At 44.9% G+C, this 15,458-nt stretch overlaps 2 protein-coding genes across 4 annotated transcripts in view; one reads left to right on the plus strand and one right to left on the minus strand.

The window, feature by feature from the left end:
• The window catches only part of FYCO1 (FYVE and coiled-coil domain autophagy adaptor 1), a 56,738-nt gene that overhangs the window by 32,273 nt on the left and 9,007 nt on the right, over nt 1-15,458 (plus strand). The window lies entirely within an intron of this gene.
• On the minus strand, nt 902-7,410 carry CXCR6 (C-X-C motif chemokine receptor 6). The gene is made up of 5 exons (XM_009687824.2): nt 7,075-7,410; nt 5,682-5,795; nt 5,464-5,542; nt 4,181-4,245; nt 902-2,428 (listed from the first exon to the last, which is right to left on the minus strand). Exon 5 carries the CDS (start codon nt 2,403-2,405, stop codon nt 1,371-1,373), a length of 1,035 nt encoding a protein of 344 aa, XP_009686119.2. The 5' UTR covers nt 2,406-2,428; nt 4,181-4,245; nt 5,464-5,542; nt 5,682-5,795; nt 7,075-7,410; the 3' UTR covers nt 902-1,370.

Raw genomic sequence — 15,458 nt, forward strand, 5'->3', positions numbered from 1 at the left:
GAGCGGTTGTGTAGTAAGGGGAGGACTGACTAAGCAGCTGTTTTCCAAGGGAAAAAAGTGACATGGGCATGATGGTGGCAATAAGGGTCAGGTGCCACTGAGCTGGAGAGATCTGATCGGAAGGCCTGAGTGTTAGTAGGGAGAAAAGGAACATACAGAGTGACAACAGTTACTGCTAAAATGATTTGAACAGGTCAAAATCGGTATTTCAAAGCTGCAATGCAAAGGACTTCCAGCCTGTGGGCTGGACCCAAGCTAACTTAATCATAGACAACCTGCAGCCACATAAAGCCCTCCCTCTGCCCATCTCCAACCTCCCTCTTCCTTTCCTTTCCCCATTCCAGTCTCTACCTGTGCTCTGTTTCTCTCTGCAATAACTTATGCACGCTTTTTGCCTCACCCTGCACTGCTCCCTGCCCACCTTTTTGCCTTCCACCGGCAAGTGGAAAGGCCAGAGCTGGAAAGCGGTGGCAGATGCAGGAAAGGAGAGCAGTGCAAGGATCCATGACTTTGTGGCACTGGGAACCCATGTGCCAAGGGGGTGCCAGGAAAAAAGTCTAGAATTCTTTTATGCTGCAAAGACTGTGTGGGAGGTAGAGGGAGAGAGTTCAAATTTCAGGAAATACTGCTGAATGTGGAGAACCCAGGTGTGGTATTATCTCTTGCGCTGAAATAAAGTCTAGTCATCTGGCAACAAGGGCTCTGTTTTCCGAGGTGAGATATACAGGTGTGTATGGGAGATGGAGTCCATGGACCTGATGTTTGATGGGGGAAGGCAGATGAATATGCCGTTTTATTACGGAATTTTACACCACCACTAAAGAAGTAGGAGGAGTGTGGAGACCTTCTACCCAGCATGGAAAAATACAGAAGGAAAAAACAAACAAACATGAAACCCAGATTGAAATTTGTACATTTTTAATCCAAGAATTCTCATCAAATGAATGAGCTGAACTAACATCTGTAATGTCTTTGAAACAAAACTCATAAATGCTTTTGTTAACAAACGCCCCTCATGGAAAAGCAGCAGGCCAGAGGTTTGACTGGAAGTGCCTCCAGCTTCTCTGGAGTCATGAGGTCCAAGTCAGCTTTATTTCATGAAGAAAGGAGTTTTATGTCATTGTTGTCTATACCTGTTGAAATACTTCTGCATAGTTAACTCAGTTACCAGCTTTGTTTTAGGATCAGCTCTGGATCCTAGAAAAAGTAGGAATCACTGAAGTATTATGATTAAGATACATTGCCTTGAAGCAGATCTCACATCTTTGCTAATGGGACTCTCTGTCCCCTTTCATGAGTGCTAGCTATCTCAGTATTAACAAAAAAAAAAAGAAGAAGCTGCAGATAGTTGCCATATTCTCTAGGCAGTTTTATAGCGGATACATGCTTGTTGCATCTGCATTATTTGAGGCAGTAAAAGTTTTAGAGCCTTCATCTTCAGTGGTTTGCCCTTGTCTAGCAGTAACTTTCCATTTGATGCATCTTGACTTTTTAATAATTTTCTGGAAATTCTTCCTGAATTTCGCCCCAATGAAGAAATACAGAACAGGGTTGAGGCAGCCATGGAAATAAGCAAAAGCTTCTGTCACGACGATTGCATATTCAAAGTTGCGGTTCAAGTTAAAGCTCCAATCTATGATCTTTATCAGTCTCAAGAAAGTATAGGGTGACTGGGTAAGAATAAATGTGCCAACTACAGAAAATATTTTTTTCAGAGATTTGTGCTTCTGAAAACTCCTGGCATGCAGTAATGTTTTAATGATTAGTGAGTAGCAGGTGGTCATGGTTAGCATGGGGATGAAATAGCCAAGGGTCACTTGGATTACTTCAAGAACCAGTTCTGTGCGATGGTTTGGGTAGTTTTCCTGACATATTGCCTTATCAATACTAAATGCCTCACTAAAAATAAACTGTGGTGTGGCAAAGGCTAGTGAAATCACCCAGATCAAGATGCAGATTAATTTGCCCCATGTCATTCGTTTGGTTTGGCACGTGTGTGCTTTGGTGGCAAAAGTAATAGCAATAAGCCGATCGAAGGTTATAGAGGTTAGAGTTAACATTGATGTGTACAAATTCAGAGTATACAAGCCCCGTATAGCACGACATGCCACAGTGCCAAAAACCCACTCCTGAGTGGCGGAATATGCCCAGAATGGCAGTGTCCAAAGAAAGATCCAGTCAGCTACAGACAAGTTCAGCAAAAACACGTCTGTCAGCGTCTTCAGTTTCTCATAGAAAACTAGTATGATAAAGACCAAAGCATTTCCTACTAGCCCAAAGATAAAAACAAATGAATACATACAGGGCAGAAAGATTCTTGTAAATATGTGAAAACTGTCACTTCCAATTTCATTGGGATCAATGGCTGAGAAGTTATAAAAGTTATCAGCGTCTGTAGTTGTCATGTTGCCTTCTTTTTAAAAGCAGCCTGTAAGGAGACACATTGAAATTTTTTTTACTCGGCACATAACTAAATCCTAACGCATCCAGGAAATAGACAAAATCCTAAGTGCCAGCAGAGAGGAGATGTGGGTGTAAAACACCCACAACAGATAAGCAAAAACAAACATATTTGCTGGAAGACGGGTGTCTTGACAATGAAGACCCAAGCACAACAGCTGCTGGATTTAAACGCATCGTTTGTTAGTAGATTTATACTGATGGGGACTCAAAAGCATAAACAAGACAATTACAAAGAGGCTTCTGAAAACATAAAATATGAATTAAGCTTTCAAATACATCAGTCTTTTAGAATGTTTGGACCTAGGGATTTTGGAGAAACCCATAAAAAAAGTAGGATTCATTTTGCAAAATTCAGCCTTGCGGCTCAGATTTCACACTCCCTAAGCGTCGGAGTTGTTTGTGTTGTGCTTGGGTAAGACCTATCTCTAAAAGTGGGGTTTGAATCTTAGTAAGCGTACATTTTTGGGGCTTGTGGTTCACCCTGAGCTTGTTAACGTAGACCTTAGCTGCATCAGAGGGTTGCACTTCTTCCTGTTGCCCTCTCAACTGACTTATTGCAAACGTGGAGTATTTTCATGAATGTCTCTTTTCTATTTGATTTTAAATAGTCTGTTTCAAACATTTGTAGCATTGTCATAGAAGTGGCCACTTCTGTGTCAAATCCTCTCCATCACACCCTTTCTCTAGAGTCGATGCAGTATAACAGAGTGAACTCTCCAAGGCAAAAGAGCCTGTTAGCTGCCATGGCTGTTGTCAGTACCTATGAGTAACAGACTGCAGTAACAACCAGATTTGCAAATAAAGGGCCTGACTAAATGTTGCTGCTGTTATTTGTAGGATTACATTACTTTTTCTGTTTGTGCGTTTGCATTACCTGAACGCTTGGCCAATTTTTATCAAGAAGATTTTTCTCATACCAGAACTGCACTGTTAATTACTTGTTTTTCAAAAAGCAATTTAGTCCTATGCTCGGAAGGCAGAAACCATGTAAAAACCAGAATACCAGTGAATACAGTGAAAGCGTACAGTGTAGGCCGCCTCCTACAGGGGAAAGTGCCAGAATGGGTAAGTGCAGAAGGGTCAGGCTCTCGCTGAGACTCTTCTTGGTCAGTTTAAACTCTCTTCTAATTTGGCACATCTGTGACTGCCTTTGAAAGTGCTTTCTGTAGTCTTGCCTGGCTAGTTTAGCTGAATAATTTGTAGTCCCTGGTGTTAACAGGCTGTTAGCCGTGTAAATAAAATCCTTTGCGAGGCAGCTTAATAGGGTTTTCAAATATTTAGTCTAACTCCAGATGTCTCCTCTCTTGAACCACAAAGAGCGTGTTTCTGTGAGACTGACTAGTCCAACTACAAGATATTACTCAGCATAAGGTTAGCAGAGTGCAGCCCTGAATCATTTGATCCCTTGGGCGGGCTGAAAGGCTTCTCCTGTACGAGCTGTAATGTACAGCAGAGTGACTGTTACCAGAAAACGTAGTTTCAGCAATGAGGCCGAGAAACAAAGTCAATGAAGTCTACTAGTCACCAGAGAGGTAATATAAAACTGTGCGCCCTGTTGAAAAGTTACTGGTTTTTTATAAAATCTTTTATTTTTTAGTTCAAATGATGGCTAAGCACGGGATGAAGATAACCAGCCAAAAAAAAAAAAAGTTAGCCTTACCAAGGTGAAGGCAACATATACTGAGACAAATGGAAAAGCTTCATTCAGTTTACATACTTTTTGCGGCAGCAGTCAGCTGATGTTTCTTGCCTCTTTCTTGGGAAGCAATGCTTTCCTCTGAGCTGGAACAAAGTAATTCATCATGTACTCAGTTACATAATTTGACACCATAATACCACCTTAGTAACGCTGCCAAGGTAATACAGTTATTTCTGGTATCTAAGCTTCCTGGAAAATAGTCTTTAGGAGAGTCTTTTCGACTCGTCTAAAAGAAGTATTTTTAATATTTGCTTTAATTTGTAATAGTTTTTTGCCATAATAAGATGCAGCATTCACTATCTGGGCAGTCCAAGATACTTAAAACCTAACCAACTTCTTGTCATGTTACATTAGTGTTCTTTGCTGGCATTTCCAAATTCAGGCACTAATACCCTAATATGGTTTTGGTGAAAGCAGGTGGGAGTTTTACTACTGTTTTAATGTGGAGGCCAGGCTAGGATAATTTTTGAACTCCAGATGTGAAAGATTTTTGTTTAAGTACAAATGGCTTTCGCTAGTCTTGTTTCCTCCACGCGCTGCCTTTGTACTGACGTGAGCACATCTGCATGCTGATGGAGAACAGATACTGCAGAAGAGATCTTTCTAAATTAAAAATGTTTTTTAACATGCCACGCTCTTTACGTTTTTCAGTTGGGCTCTTAAACTCAGGGTGTACGGATCATGTTTTAGCAGAGAGGCTGGGTGCCTGACACCTGCAGACAGATAGCAGAGGTTTAAGGGACGTCCTTTACTTTCACTTGATATTTTAAAAACTTTTTAACTTTCATTTCATGAAAAGGCCTTAAAGACCTTAGTGTTCTTTCTTTTCCGTGTTGTTCCTGTCTGGATGTGGGCATTTAAGTTCCTTCTCCTTCAGGAGAAACAAGGTCGTAAATGCCTGGCTGTTTACTATGCCCCCGCAAAAAAAAAAAAAAAAAAAAAAAAAAGGCCTAAGTGCATAAAAATAGGTTAACAACTGTACACTAATTTTTGAGGTGAGGTCAAAGTAAAAAATTCTAAGCCAAATCTCTTTTTTGCTAGAGAGCAATAAGGAGCTGTGAAAGAGCTGCTGAAGCTGAAAATATTTTTTAATCTCCACCATTGTGTTTCTTATTAGCTGAAGTTATAGTTCTGAGTTGTTCAGTAAGGCTCTCCTAAAGGCTGATCCTTTGTTAGAGGCTGAGCTGTTTCTGGATCAGTTCACCGTCTCTGACAAGTATTTCCAAGCTTTGCTACTGGAAATGTGCTGCAAGTATGTATAAGCTGGTACTGAAATGAAAAATGGAGGAGCAGATCCTTACCTGGTGCAGACCAGCCTATCCAGTCCAATGGCATACAGACCAGTAAGGTTTTTTTATTCTTTTTTTCAATGAATGGTAACTTGTAAGAGAAAGAAAGACTAATAATTTATGGGCTTCATAAAAAATTTTCTTTGATTTATTCATGATGCATTGTTATTATTAGAGCTGATATTTTCTTCTAGGCGGAAACTCTTAAAGTAGTACTGCCTGTTACTTACACAGCTAAGTTAGAATCCACATGATGTGATGTCTCAAACTTCGGCGTTGCTATGCCTTGTTGAGGGAGGTGTTTCAATTTTCCCCAGAAGAAAGAACGGTAGTAACCTTTCTACCTGAAGTGAAATAGTGGAGAAAACATTGTATTAGCTAGATAGGGAGGGAGGGGGAAGAAAATTTCCATGGTCGTGAGGACAGTGAGCAGGATGAGTTTTTTTGCAGGAAAAGTTGTTGCAGTCTGTTTGGACAGAATTGTGAGAGTAGCAAACGGAGGAAGTGTTGCTTATGTAGGTTCTAAAAGGATCTGAAATTTTACTTTAAACTTTCTTTGGATAGGAACAACATAATGGATAGAAAAGTATACTGAGGAGAGCCATATAATGTCCATTGTGTTAATACAGAATTTGTTTTGAGGTCTGGTTCTATTACAATTAACTTTCAAATTAATGAAATGGAAATGCAAGCAAGTAATGGAGAGTCAGAGCATGCTGCAGGTTATCCCTGGCATAGATAGCTCTACTGTCACCAAAAGAAGGCTACTTATCATTTCCAGCACTCTGAGCATTTAAAGTACCTGGGCCTGAGGAAGCCAGGAGCAGGTAGGCTCACTGTTAAAGGGTTTTTTTGCCATTTGGTCTCAGTGACGTAATTTCTGTTGTGCTGGTCAGCTATCCTGCTTTAGTAGCCTCATCTGAAAAGCAGGGTGTAAAGAACAGTAATGACCTTGCCAGTTTATCATTTCTTTTTTTTTCCACAGGGTTCCAAACAGAATAGCTGATACAGACCACTCTTTTTTAATAAATGAAAATAAAAAATATTTTTAGTCTATAGTGTAAGAAGACAGAATGATTTGCCATGACTATAAACATAGACTATATACAGAAAAATGGTCAAATAATGTTTGTCAGCATCCTAGGATGTGCCTTGCTTAAAATCATCCATTTTTACTGCAATTGATTTTGAAGATTTTAATCAGAAAAGGGGAATTTATCTCATATATATATATATATATATATATTTGTTGGAAGAGAGAAGAGGTTTTCAATAAGTACTAGTTGGAAAAACAGATTCTTGAGCATAAACAGAAAGAAGGAGATAATTAACCTCTGAGTTCCAGATATCGAAAAAATTTATCTAAAGGACTTTAACAAATGTAAACCAAAGAACTCCTGCGGTGCCAGGGCATCCAGAAAGATTTAATAACAAAGCTAATGCAAAAACAGCATCTTCACTAGTTTGAACAAAAAGTGTATCCTTTCTCTTAAATTGTACCTCAGGATGGAGAATATCTATAATACTAACAAACTCTTTTCAAGCTGGAGTGTTTTTAAATGTTAAAATCTTTTTTTTTAACCCTCTACCTATTCACCTAAAGTCAAGAAAACAGTCACTTACTAGAGGATGTCACATCTTGGGGGAATGCAGCCATCTATCTTTCAGAGGAAATCTGAAAGCAGCAGTTTGTTTCATTTATCTGTGATGAAGCCTGTGCTGTTGCATCATGACACTTGTAGATGTTGACGAAAATAACATGATGTGAAGTTACTCCTCTGTTTTGATACGCATTCTTCAGTGATACTGCTACAGAAATGATAGTACAAAGAAGTTGTGCTCCCAAGAGCTGGTGGAAAATATCTGTGTTTCTTTTGCATGTGTTCATTTTACTGAAATGGCCAGAATCAAATTGAATCATTTTTTGAAAAATTATTTACAGATTTAAAAATTAATCTATGTCTACCACTTACCATTTTTTAACCACTTGTGCATGTTTTGTAATAGCTACTGGAGAATACTGTTTTTTTCTAAATTATTTTTCTAGTTTTTCTTTTTTTTCTGGTGGAAAAATATTTCAGTGACAGTTTTCTCTCAGGTTTTATTTTTGCCCATCTGAGGTGAGCAGAACAGAGACGGCTAGAAATATATTGTGCTAGTGACTGTCCCCAAATGAGTTTTTGATCAGGCCTAGTTAAAGTTAGTGCGCGCTCTAAATTTTATTTCAGAGATTACTAAAGAAGCTGGGAAGGCCTCCATACATTTAAAATGTTTCCTAGATATGTTTATCTGCAGTGCTTGCTCCCTGAGTGAGCCTCACTGCTCATGATACCCTTGGGAGACTCCTCTTCAGAGGAGGGCAGTTGGGGAAAAAAGTAGTAGCCTTTCTCACATACACATTTGGAAAGAGAGGATGACAGTGCTCAGAGCAGCTAGCCCGTGCAGTTAGATCTTTGCAGAGGCTGGTGATATACAAGTGCTCAAGGGCTTCTGGGGCTTGATCCTGTAGAGCCATACACTTTTAGATATACCTCTGAGTACTTGAATTTGATATCTGCAAATGTGTATAAAAAACAAGCAACAAATATGACTTAACCTTACGGATCATCTCCTGAAAGAATACTATTTGCACAAGACATGCGTGGCCTCATAATTTTTTTTAAAATCATATTTAGTTTCTCCTTGCTCTTCATAACATGCGGTAGCAATTCCTCTGTCTCGGAGAAACAAACCTGCAGCAGGGCTCTAAATATGCACAAAGTGTTCCCATCAAAAAGGAGAACAATAGGTGGTAACACCTACCTGGGTTTTATCAGTTATTTTCAGATGCAGGATAGCGTATGACCGCGATAAAGCAGTGGCTAAGTTACGTGGTAACATTTGTACCCCTGTAATGGTGTGATTGTCCTAGTCCGCCTAGAGAAAAGAAAAGCTTCCCACCGTGTTGCAGAGGGCCAGCAGTCAGCCCTTTCTGCTAACCAGGCCCACTGAAATGCCTTCAGAACAGAAAGTGCTCCGAGTCCCTTTTGAAATGTCTTAATTGGGCACTTAGGGAGACATGATTTGAGCTAATCCGTCAACTTAGTTTACAGTAACCATGTTGAACCTGGTGGCCCCAGAACAAGCAGAGATGTTTCCTTCTCAGACAGTATGCGCAGACATGGCCTTCCCTGGAGAGCAGGGCCTTCCCTGCCTCTGCTCGCCCAAAGCCATACATGAGGCACCCTGGGATCAATCATCTATTTCCCTGTAACTGCTAATAAAGCCGTTACCGAAGAAGAAAGCAATATCAGCATAACATCCAACCTTTGAGCATATGTTGGGAATCAAAAGAAACTCAAAGATGCCGTATTTCAGCCAGTTAACCTAACGATAATTTGACCTGTTTCCCACTATGTTTCATAAGCTGTGTTTCCATAACATATTTTTGATGGCCTACTCTAAGATGCTCTCTCCAGGTAAAAAGCATGGGATAAATGAGGGCTGCTACCATGTGCATCTGCATATTTATGGCTCTGTGAGACCGGGTGACCTTCATTGGTTTGCCTGTGGGATTCCCTAGCATGACTGAATTATCACTGTAACCCAGGAATTTCAGTAGAGCTATGGTTGAGTTGCAAAAGATGATCTCAGGGAGAGGACTGTGGAAGTGGCTGTTGCAGAGGGATCAATCATTACAAAGAGTATTGAGTTGTACCGTTGTAGGGTCCCTGCGCCTGGTGCACTTGCGAGCCCTGGGGATGGAGCAGCCCCCACAGAGGTCCCGGCTGGGCAGCAGCTCTGCTGCAAAGGCCTTGGGACAGCAGGGCAAACCTGGGCCAGCAGGCCCTGGCAGTTGCCTCTCCTGTACCTCTCCAGTATTTCTGTCTCCGTGGTACTGTAATGTTCTCCAGAGAACTGGGTAAAGAGAAAATTCAAAAGTATTGTGGAGAAATCAGCCCACTTTTAAGAGCAAATACCTCTCAACTGAAGTCAGCTGGGATTACTCACAGAGATGGCTCTAACCTCGGTGACTGTGTAATATTTAGGATCTTTAGGGGCTTGCCTATGTTTTGAGTGCTGATCTCATGTTTGTCTGTTTGCTGCCTCCTACTGGGGAAGGGGATCAGAGGCACCCTGATAGAAACTCCCAAGTTGCTTATTTTGAAACCTGTTTTCTGAACCTCTTGAGAGTGCAGCATTTGGCTGACAGTTGAAAGCTGTCTTTATCTCAGAGCCTTCCCTAAACCTCTTCCATAATCACAGTACCTACTAAAAAGTTCTCAAAAAATTATGCGTGCTGGCACTTGGTGCACAGAGATACCCCCTGCCATGACTGATTGTTTACCCAGCTTTCTCTGTATGCACCAGCTGCCTGTGGTCTTACAGATGGATTGCAGCCAATTTTAAGGCAGGGAACAGCCTTTTGCTTTGTCCGCACGTGATGCAGTGTAGTTAAATCCTACAATTTTACTGAGAAATAGCTGGGATTTCCTAAGTACCAGTACAAGAGTCACCCACAACACATACTAGAGGTTCCTCCTGCCCATCCCTTCTTTTTCATGAGGGATCTGCATGACGCTTTCCATCCCCACAGGGTCTGTCCGAGAGCCTTCCACCCCCCTCCCACTCATGCATTCTCTTTCATACAAGATACCCAGTTGTACCCTGCTACAAACTCAGTGAGCTCTGTTATCCCCCCCGCTCCATCCCAAATCATGCCTCTCTTCCTGCCCATTTCAAGGGCTGGCTGTGCATCCTATCTTCCAATCATCTGCTGCTCTCTTTCTTTTTGTGGGGTGGGGAGGAGGGGGCTGACCAGTTTCAGGTGTCTGGGATGAGACTGACCTGATAGGTAGCAGGAGGGCCCAAGGAAGCATTTGTGCACTCTAGCATAACTGCTTTGACTGTTTCTTGGTATTAGAGATGTTTGCAGAGGTGCTTGCTGGGCTAAGCACCTGTTAGGGGCTCCGTATAGCCTCCAGTCTGCATTCCAAGTTTCCAGCTCTCACAGAGTTAAGTACAGTTCTGACCCTGGATGACTGATGTTCTGTTCAAAAATGGTTGTGCTACTGGCAGGCAGGCAGCTTATGAGCTTTCAGTGCTCAGCCTGTTGAAGCCAGCATCTCGGATGCTTAGCTATGGTGGCCTGAGCTCAAGTGCTTGGGAAAAAAAAAAAAAAAACTGCAGAGAGCAAAGTTGAACCAGCTTTTTTCACATGAGAGTTCTGAAAGGATCCTCTTATTTCTAACCCCCAAAGCCTCTCGTGGTGTTCATCCTATTTTTAATATCATCTATCAGAAATGCTTTCCATATGTAAGAACAGCCAGACTGGGCCAGGCCATCCAGCTGAGGGACAGTGACTGACAGCAGGTTTCTGAAGAAGAACATAAGAACAGGACAAACATTAAGTGATACTCCTTCAAAATGCTCTTCCAGCCTCCAAGAATCTGTCTCTCAAGGACTTTCTGAACCAGAAGTGCTCTCTTCTTGTCATAGTGCCTTTTCCATGCTTCAGTTCTTCCTGCTTATCAGGCTTATGGTCTCTTCATTTCATTTAAACAAAAAAAAAAAAAGCAAGAAGAGAAACAGTCTGCATTTTCTTAGCTGTACCTGAGGTGTATATAATGGTGCATATACAGTCTAGGGGCCTTGTAAGCCATAGGAGCATTCTTAATACTGTACAGACCGCCACCTAGCATGAACAAATGCCAGAATAAGTTCTCCTGTCAGCTGGACTCAAGAACTCCAGTTAAATCACCAGACTGTGTTTCTTGTGCTTTTCACACATGCTTCCAGACATCAGTTTAGACCGTAGGACTGAATAGACTATCATAAAGGAAAGGAAGATTTGCTCTATTATTGTAATGCACTTGGATTTAAGAGACAAAGTAGGAACTTAGCGTTCCCTTAGCCTAGGGGGATTAGGTGCAGTGAATTTGCTGGTTAGGGCAGCAAGTGGCAAACTGAAGAGGGACTCCAGCTCTCTGGGACGAGCTCTCTGGGCTGCCCTGGTCAGAGGGAGTTGGGGCTTTTGTTTCAGGTGGCTCCTGATTGGGTGGGTCAAGCACCCTTGTGAGTCACTGCTAGGCAGAGGCCTATATAAGAGCCAGGCCTAGAGCGCAGCTCCCAGAGCGCAGCCAACAGAGGCAGTGAACAGACGCAGCGGTTCGCGCAGAAAGGCACCTCTCCATTTTGCACAGTGGTGTGTCCTTCCCTGGGGCAAGGTGATGACACGCCACAGAGCACGTTCCCCCGTGGCTGCTGGAGGTGCTGCATTGGCTGTGTCTGAGGCCTCAACCCAGACAGACCCTCAGACAGCAGATGCAGCTCTGCAGGTGTCAGGCTGCAGGGAGTGCCTGGGGCCTCTCTGTGATGCCTGGGCTGACAGTCAGCTCTCCTGTGTGAGGTGTGCTGTGGTTGACCAGTTGCGTCACCAGATCAAGGAGTTACGGGAGGAGGTTAGTAGGCTGCGTAGCATCCGAGAGGATGAGCGGGAGATTGACAGGGCGTTCTCGGAGACTGTTCAGCTCCGGGAGTCCCCTACCCCCACTGCAGCGGAGTTGTCAGAGGGCTCAGCACCGTGTGTAAAGGTGCATCATAACGCTGTGGAAGAGGGCTGGAAGCTGGTGACCTCTCGTAGAAGGAGAAAGGCTCTTGCTCCTCCTCAAGACTTACCCTTGAAGAACAAGTTTAGCGCCCTCCAAGCCGAGGAGGAGCTGGGCATGGCTCCAAGGGAGGCAACTGGCCTGGCAGACCCTGTGCCGTGCAGGAACCCCCGGAAGAAGCGGCGAGTGATTGTTGTGGGTGACTCCCTGCTGCAGGGGACAGAGGCACCTATCTGCCGACCTGATCTCTTGTCCAGAGAGGTTTGCTGCCTGCCAGGGGCTCGAATAAGAGATGTCGTGGAAAGACTGCCAAGGCTTGTCCACGCATCGGACTACTACCCTCTGCTGATCTTCCATGTGGGCGCAAACGACATGAAAGGCAAACTGGAAACCATCAAACAGGACTTCAGAGCTCTGGGAATGGTGGTGAAGGGTCTGGGAGCCCAGGTCGTTTTCCCCTCAATCTTGCCTGTGAGGGGAAAGGACAGGAGGAAGAGTAGACGAGTTTTCCAAGTTAACAGCTGGCTGCGCCGCTGGTGTTGGCAACAGGGCTTTGGTTTCTATGGCCATGGGACCCTGTTTGAAGATCAACAGCTGATGGGGAGCGATGGGATCCACCTTACCAAGCGGGGCACGCGTGTCTTTGCCAACAGATTGGCCAGCCTGGTACGGAGGGCTTTAAACTAGGCAAGATGGGGGAAGGGGAGTGGTATAGTGGCAGGAGAGTCAGTAAAACACCGCTCAAGTCAGGATGCCTCTAGCGGGTGCATACAGCCAGGGGAGACAGCATGCAACATGGCTATGGAGGCTTCTCTTGCACCTCTCCTGGGAAGCTTGCATGCTTGACTGGCTCTCTGAAATGCCTGTATACCAATGCACGCAGCATGGGGAATAAACAGGAAGAGTTAGAGATCTGTGTGTGGTCGCAGGGCCATGATCTCATTGCAGTGACAGAGACATGGTGAGATAGTTCACGTGACTGGGATGCTGTCATGGATGGCTACGTGCTTTTCAGGAAAGACAGGCCAGGAAGGCGAGGTGGTGGAGTTGCTCTTTATGTGAGGGAGCAACTAGAATGTATGGAGCTCTGCCTCGGGGTGGATGAAGAGCAAGTTGAGAGCCTATGGGTAAGGATTAAAGGGCAGGGTAACATGGGTGACACTGTTGTGGGGGTTTACTACAGGCCACCTGATCAGGAGGAAGTCATCGATGAGGCCTTCTACCGACAGCTGGAAGCAGCCTCACGATCACAGGCCCTGGTTCTCCTGGGGGACTTCAACCACCCTGACATCTGCTGGGAAGGCAGCACAGCTAGGCACAAACAGTCAAAGAGGTTCCTGCAAAGCATTGATGATGATTTCTTGACTCAGGTGGTGGAGACACCAACGAGGAGAGGTGCAATCCTAGACCTTGTACTAACAAACAAAGAAGGCCTAGTTGGAGATGTGAAGGTTGGGGGCAGCCTTGGCTGCAGTGACCATGAGATGGTGGAGTTCAGGATCCTACAAGGAGGGAGCAGGGCAATGAGTAGGATTGCAACGCTGGACTTCAGGAGAGCTAACTTTGGCCTCTTCAGGGACCTACTTAGGGGAATCTCATGGGGTAGGGCCCTGGAGGGAAGAGAGGTCCAAGAAAGCTGGTTAATATTCAAGCATCACCTCCTCCAGGCTCAAGATCAGTGCATCCCTCTGAGGAAGAAGTCGAGCAAAGCGGGCAGGAGACCTGCATGGATGAGCAAGGAACTGCTGGCAAAACTCCAGCAGAAGAAGGAAGTGTACAGAATGTGGAGAAGGGGACAGGCCACTTGGGAGGAATACAGGGACGTTGTCAGAGCGTGCAGGGATGCAACAAGGAAGGCTAAGGCCCAGTTGGAATTAAATCTGGCAAGGGATGTCAAGGACAACAAGAAGGGGTTCTTCAAATACATCAATAGCAAAAGGAAGACTAGGGAAAACATGGGCCCGCTGCTGAATGGGGCGGGTGCCCTGGTGACGAAGGATACAGAGAAGGCAGAGTTATTGAATGCCTTCTTTGCTTCAGTCTTCACTGCTAAGGCCAGTCCTCAGGAATTCCAGACCTTGGAGACAAGAGAGGAAGGCTGGAGAAAGGAAGACTCTCCCTTGGTGGAGGAGGATCGGGTTAGAGATCTTTTGTCCAAACTTGACATCCATAAATCCATGGGCCCCGATGGGATGCACCCACGAGTGCTGAGGGAGCTGGCGGATGTTATTGCTAGGCCACTCTCCATCCTCTTGAAAAGGTCCTGGAGATCAGGAGAGGTGCCTGAGGACTGGAAGAAAGCCAATGTCACGCCAGTCTTCAAAAAGGGCAAGAAGGAGGAGCCAGGAAACTACAGGCCTGTCAGCCTCACCTCCATCCCTGGAAAGGTGATGGAACAGCTCCTCCTGGAGGTCCTCACTAAGCATCTGGAGGACAAGAAGGTGATCAGGAGTAGTCAGCATGGATTCACCAAAGGGAAATCATGCTTGACCAATCTGATAGCCTTCTATGACGGAATGACTGGCTAGGTAGATGAGGGCAGAGCAGTGGATGTTGTCTCCCTGGACTTCAGCAAGGCTTTTGACACTGTCTCCCATCACATCCTCCTAGGTAAGCTCAGGAAGTGTGGGCTAGACGAGTGGACAGTGCAGTGGCTTGAGAACTGGCTGGATGGCCGAGCTCAGAGGGTTGTGGTGAATGGCGCAGAGTCAAGTTGGAGGCCTGTGGCTAGCGGTGTCCCCCAGGGGTCTGTACTGGGTCCAGTCTTGTTCAATATATTCATCAATGACCTGGAGGAAGGGACAGAGTGCACCCTCAGCAAGTTTGCTGATGATGCTAAACTGGGGGGAGAGGCTAACACACCAGAAGACTGTGCTGCCATTCAGAGGGACCTGGACAGGCTGGAGAGGTGGGCGGAGAGGAACCTCATGAAGTTCAACACAGGCAAGTGCAAGGTCCTGCACCTAGGCAGGAATAATCCCATGCACCAGTACAGGCTGGGGGCTGACCTGCTGGAAAGCAGCTCTGCCGAGAAGGACCTGGGAGTGCTGGTGGACAACAAGTTGACCATGAGCCAGCAGTGTGCCCTTGTGGCCAAGAAGGCCAATGGTCTCCTGGGGTGCATTAGGCAGAGCGTTGCCAGCAGGTCAAGGGAGGTGATCCTGCCCCTCTCCTCAGCCCTGGGGAGGCCCCACCTGGAGTACTGTGTCCAGTTCTGGGCTCCCCAGTACAAGAGAGACATGGCACTCCTGGAGAGAGTCCAGGGGAGGGCTACCAAGATGATTAGAGGGCTGGAGAACCTCTCCTATGAAGAAAGACTGCAAGAGCTGGGCCTGTTCAGCCTGGAGAAGAGAAGATTGAGAGGGAATCTCATAAATGTGTACAAGTATCTGAAGGGTGAGTGTCGAGAGGATGAGGCCA

Source organism: Struthio camelus, chromosome 2 (assembly GCF_040807025.1).
Source record: "Struthio camelus isolate bStrCam1 chromosome 2, bStrCam1.hap1, whole genome shotgun sequence".
Lineage (NCBI taxonomy): Eukaryota > Metazoa > Chordata > Aves > Struthioniformes > Struthionidae > Struthio > Struthio camelus.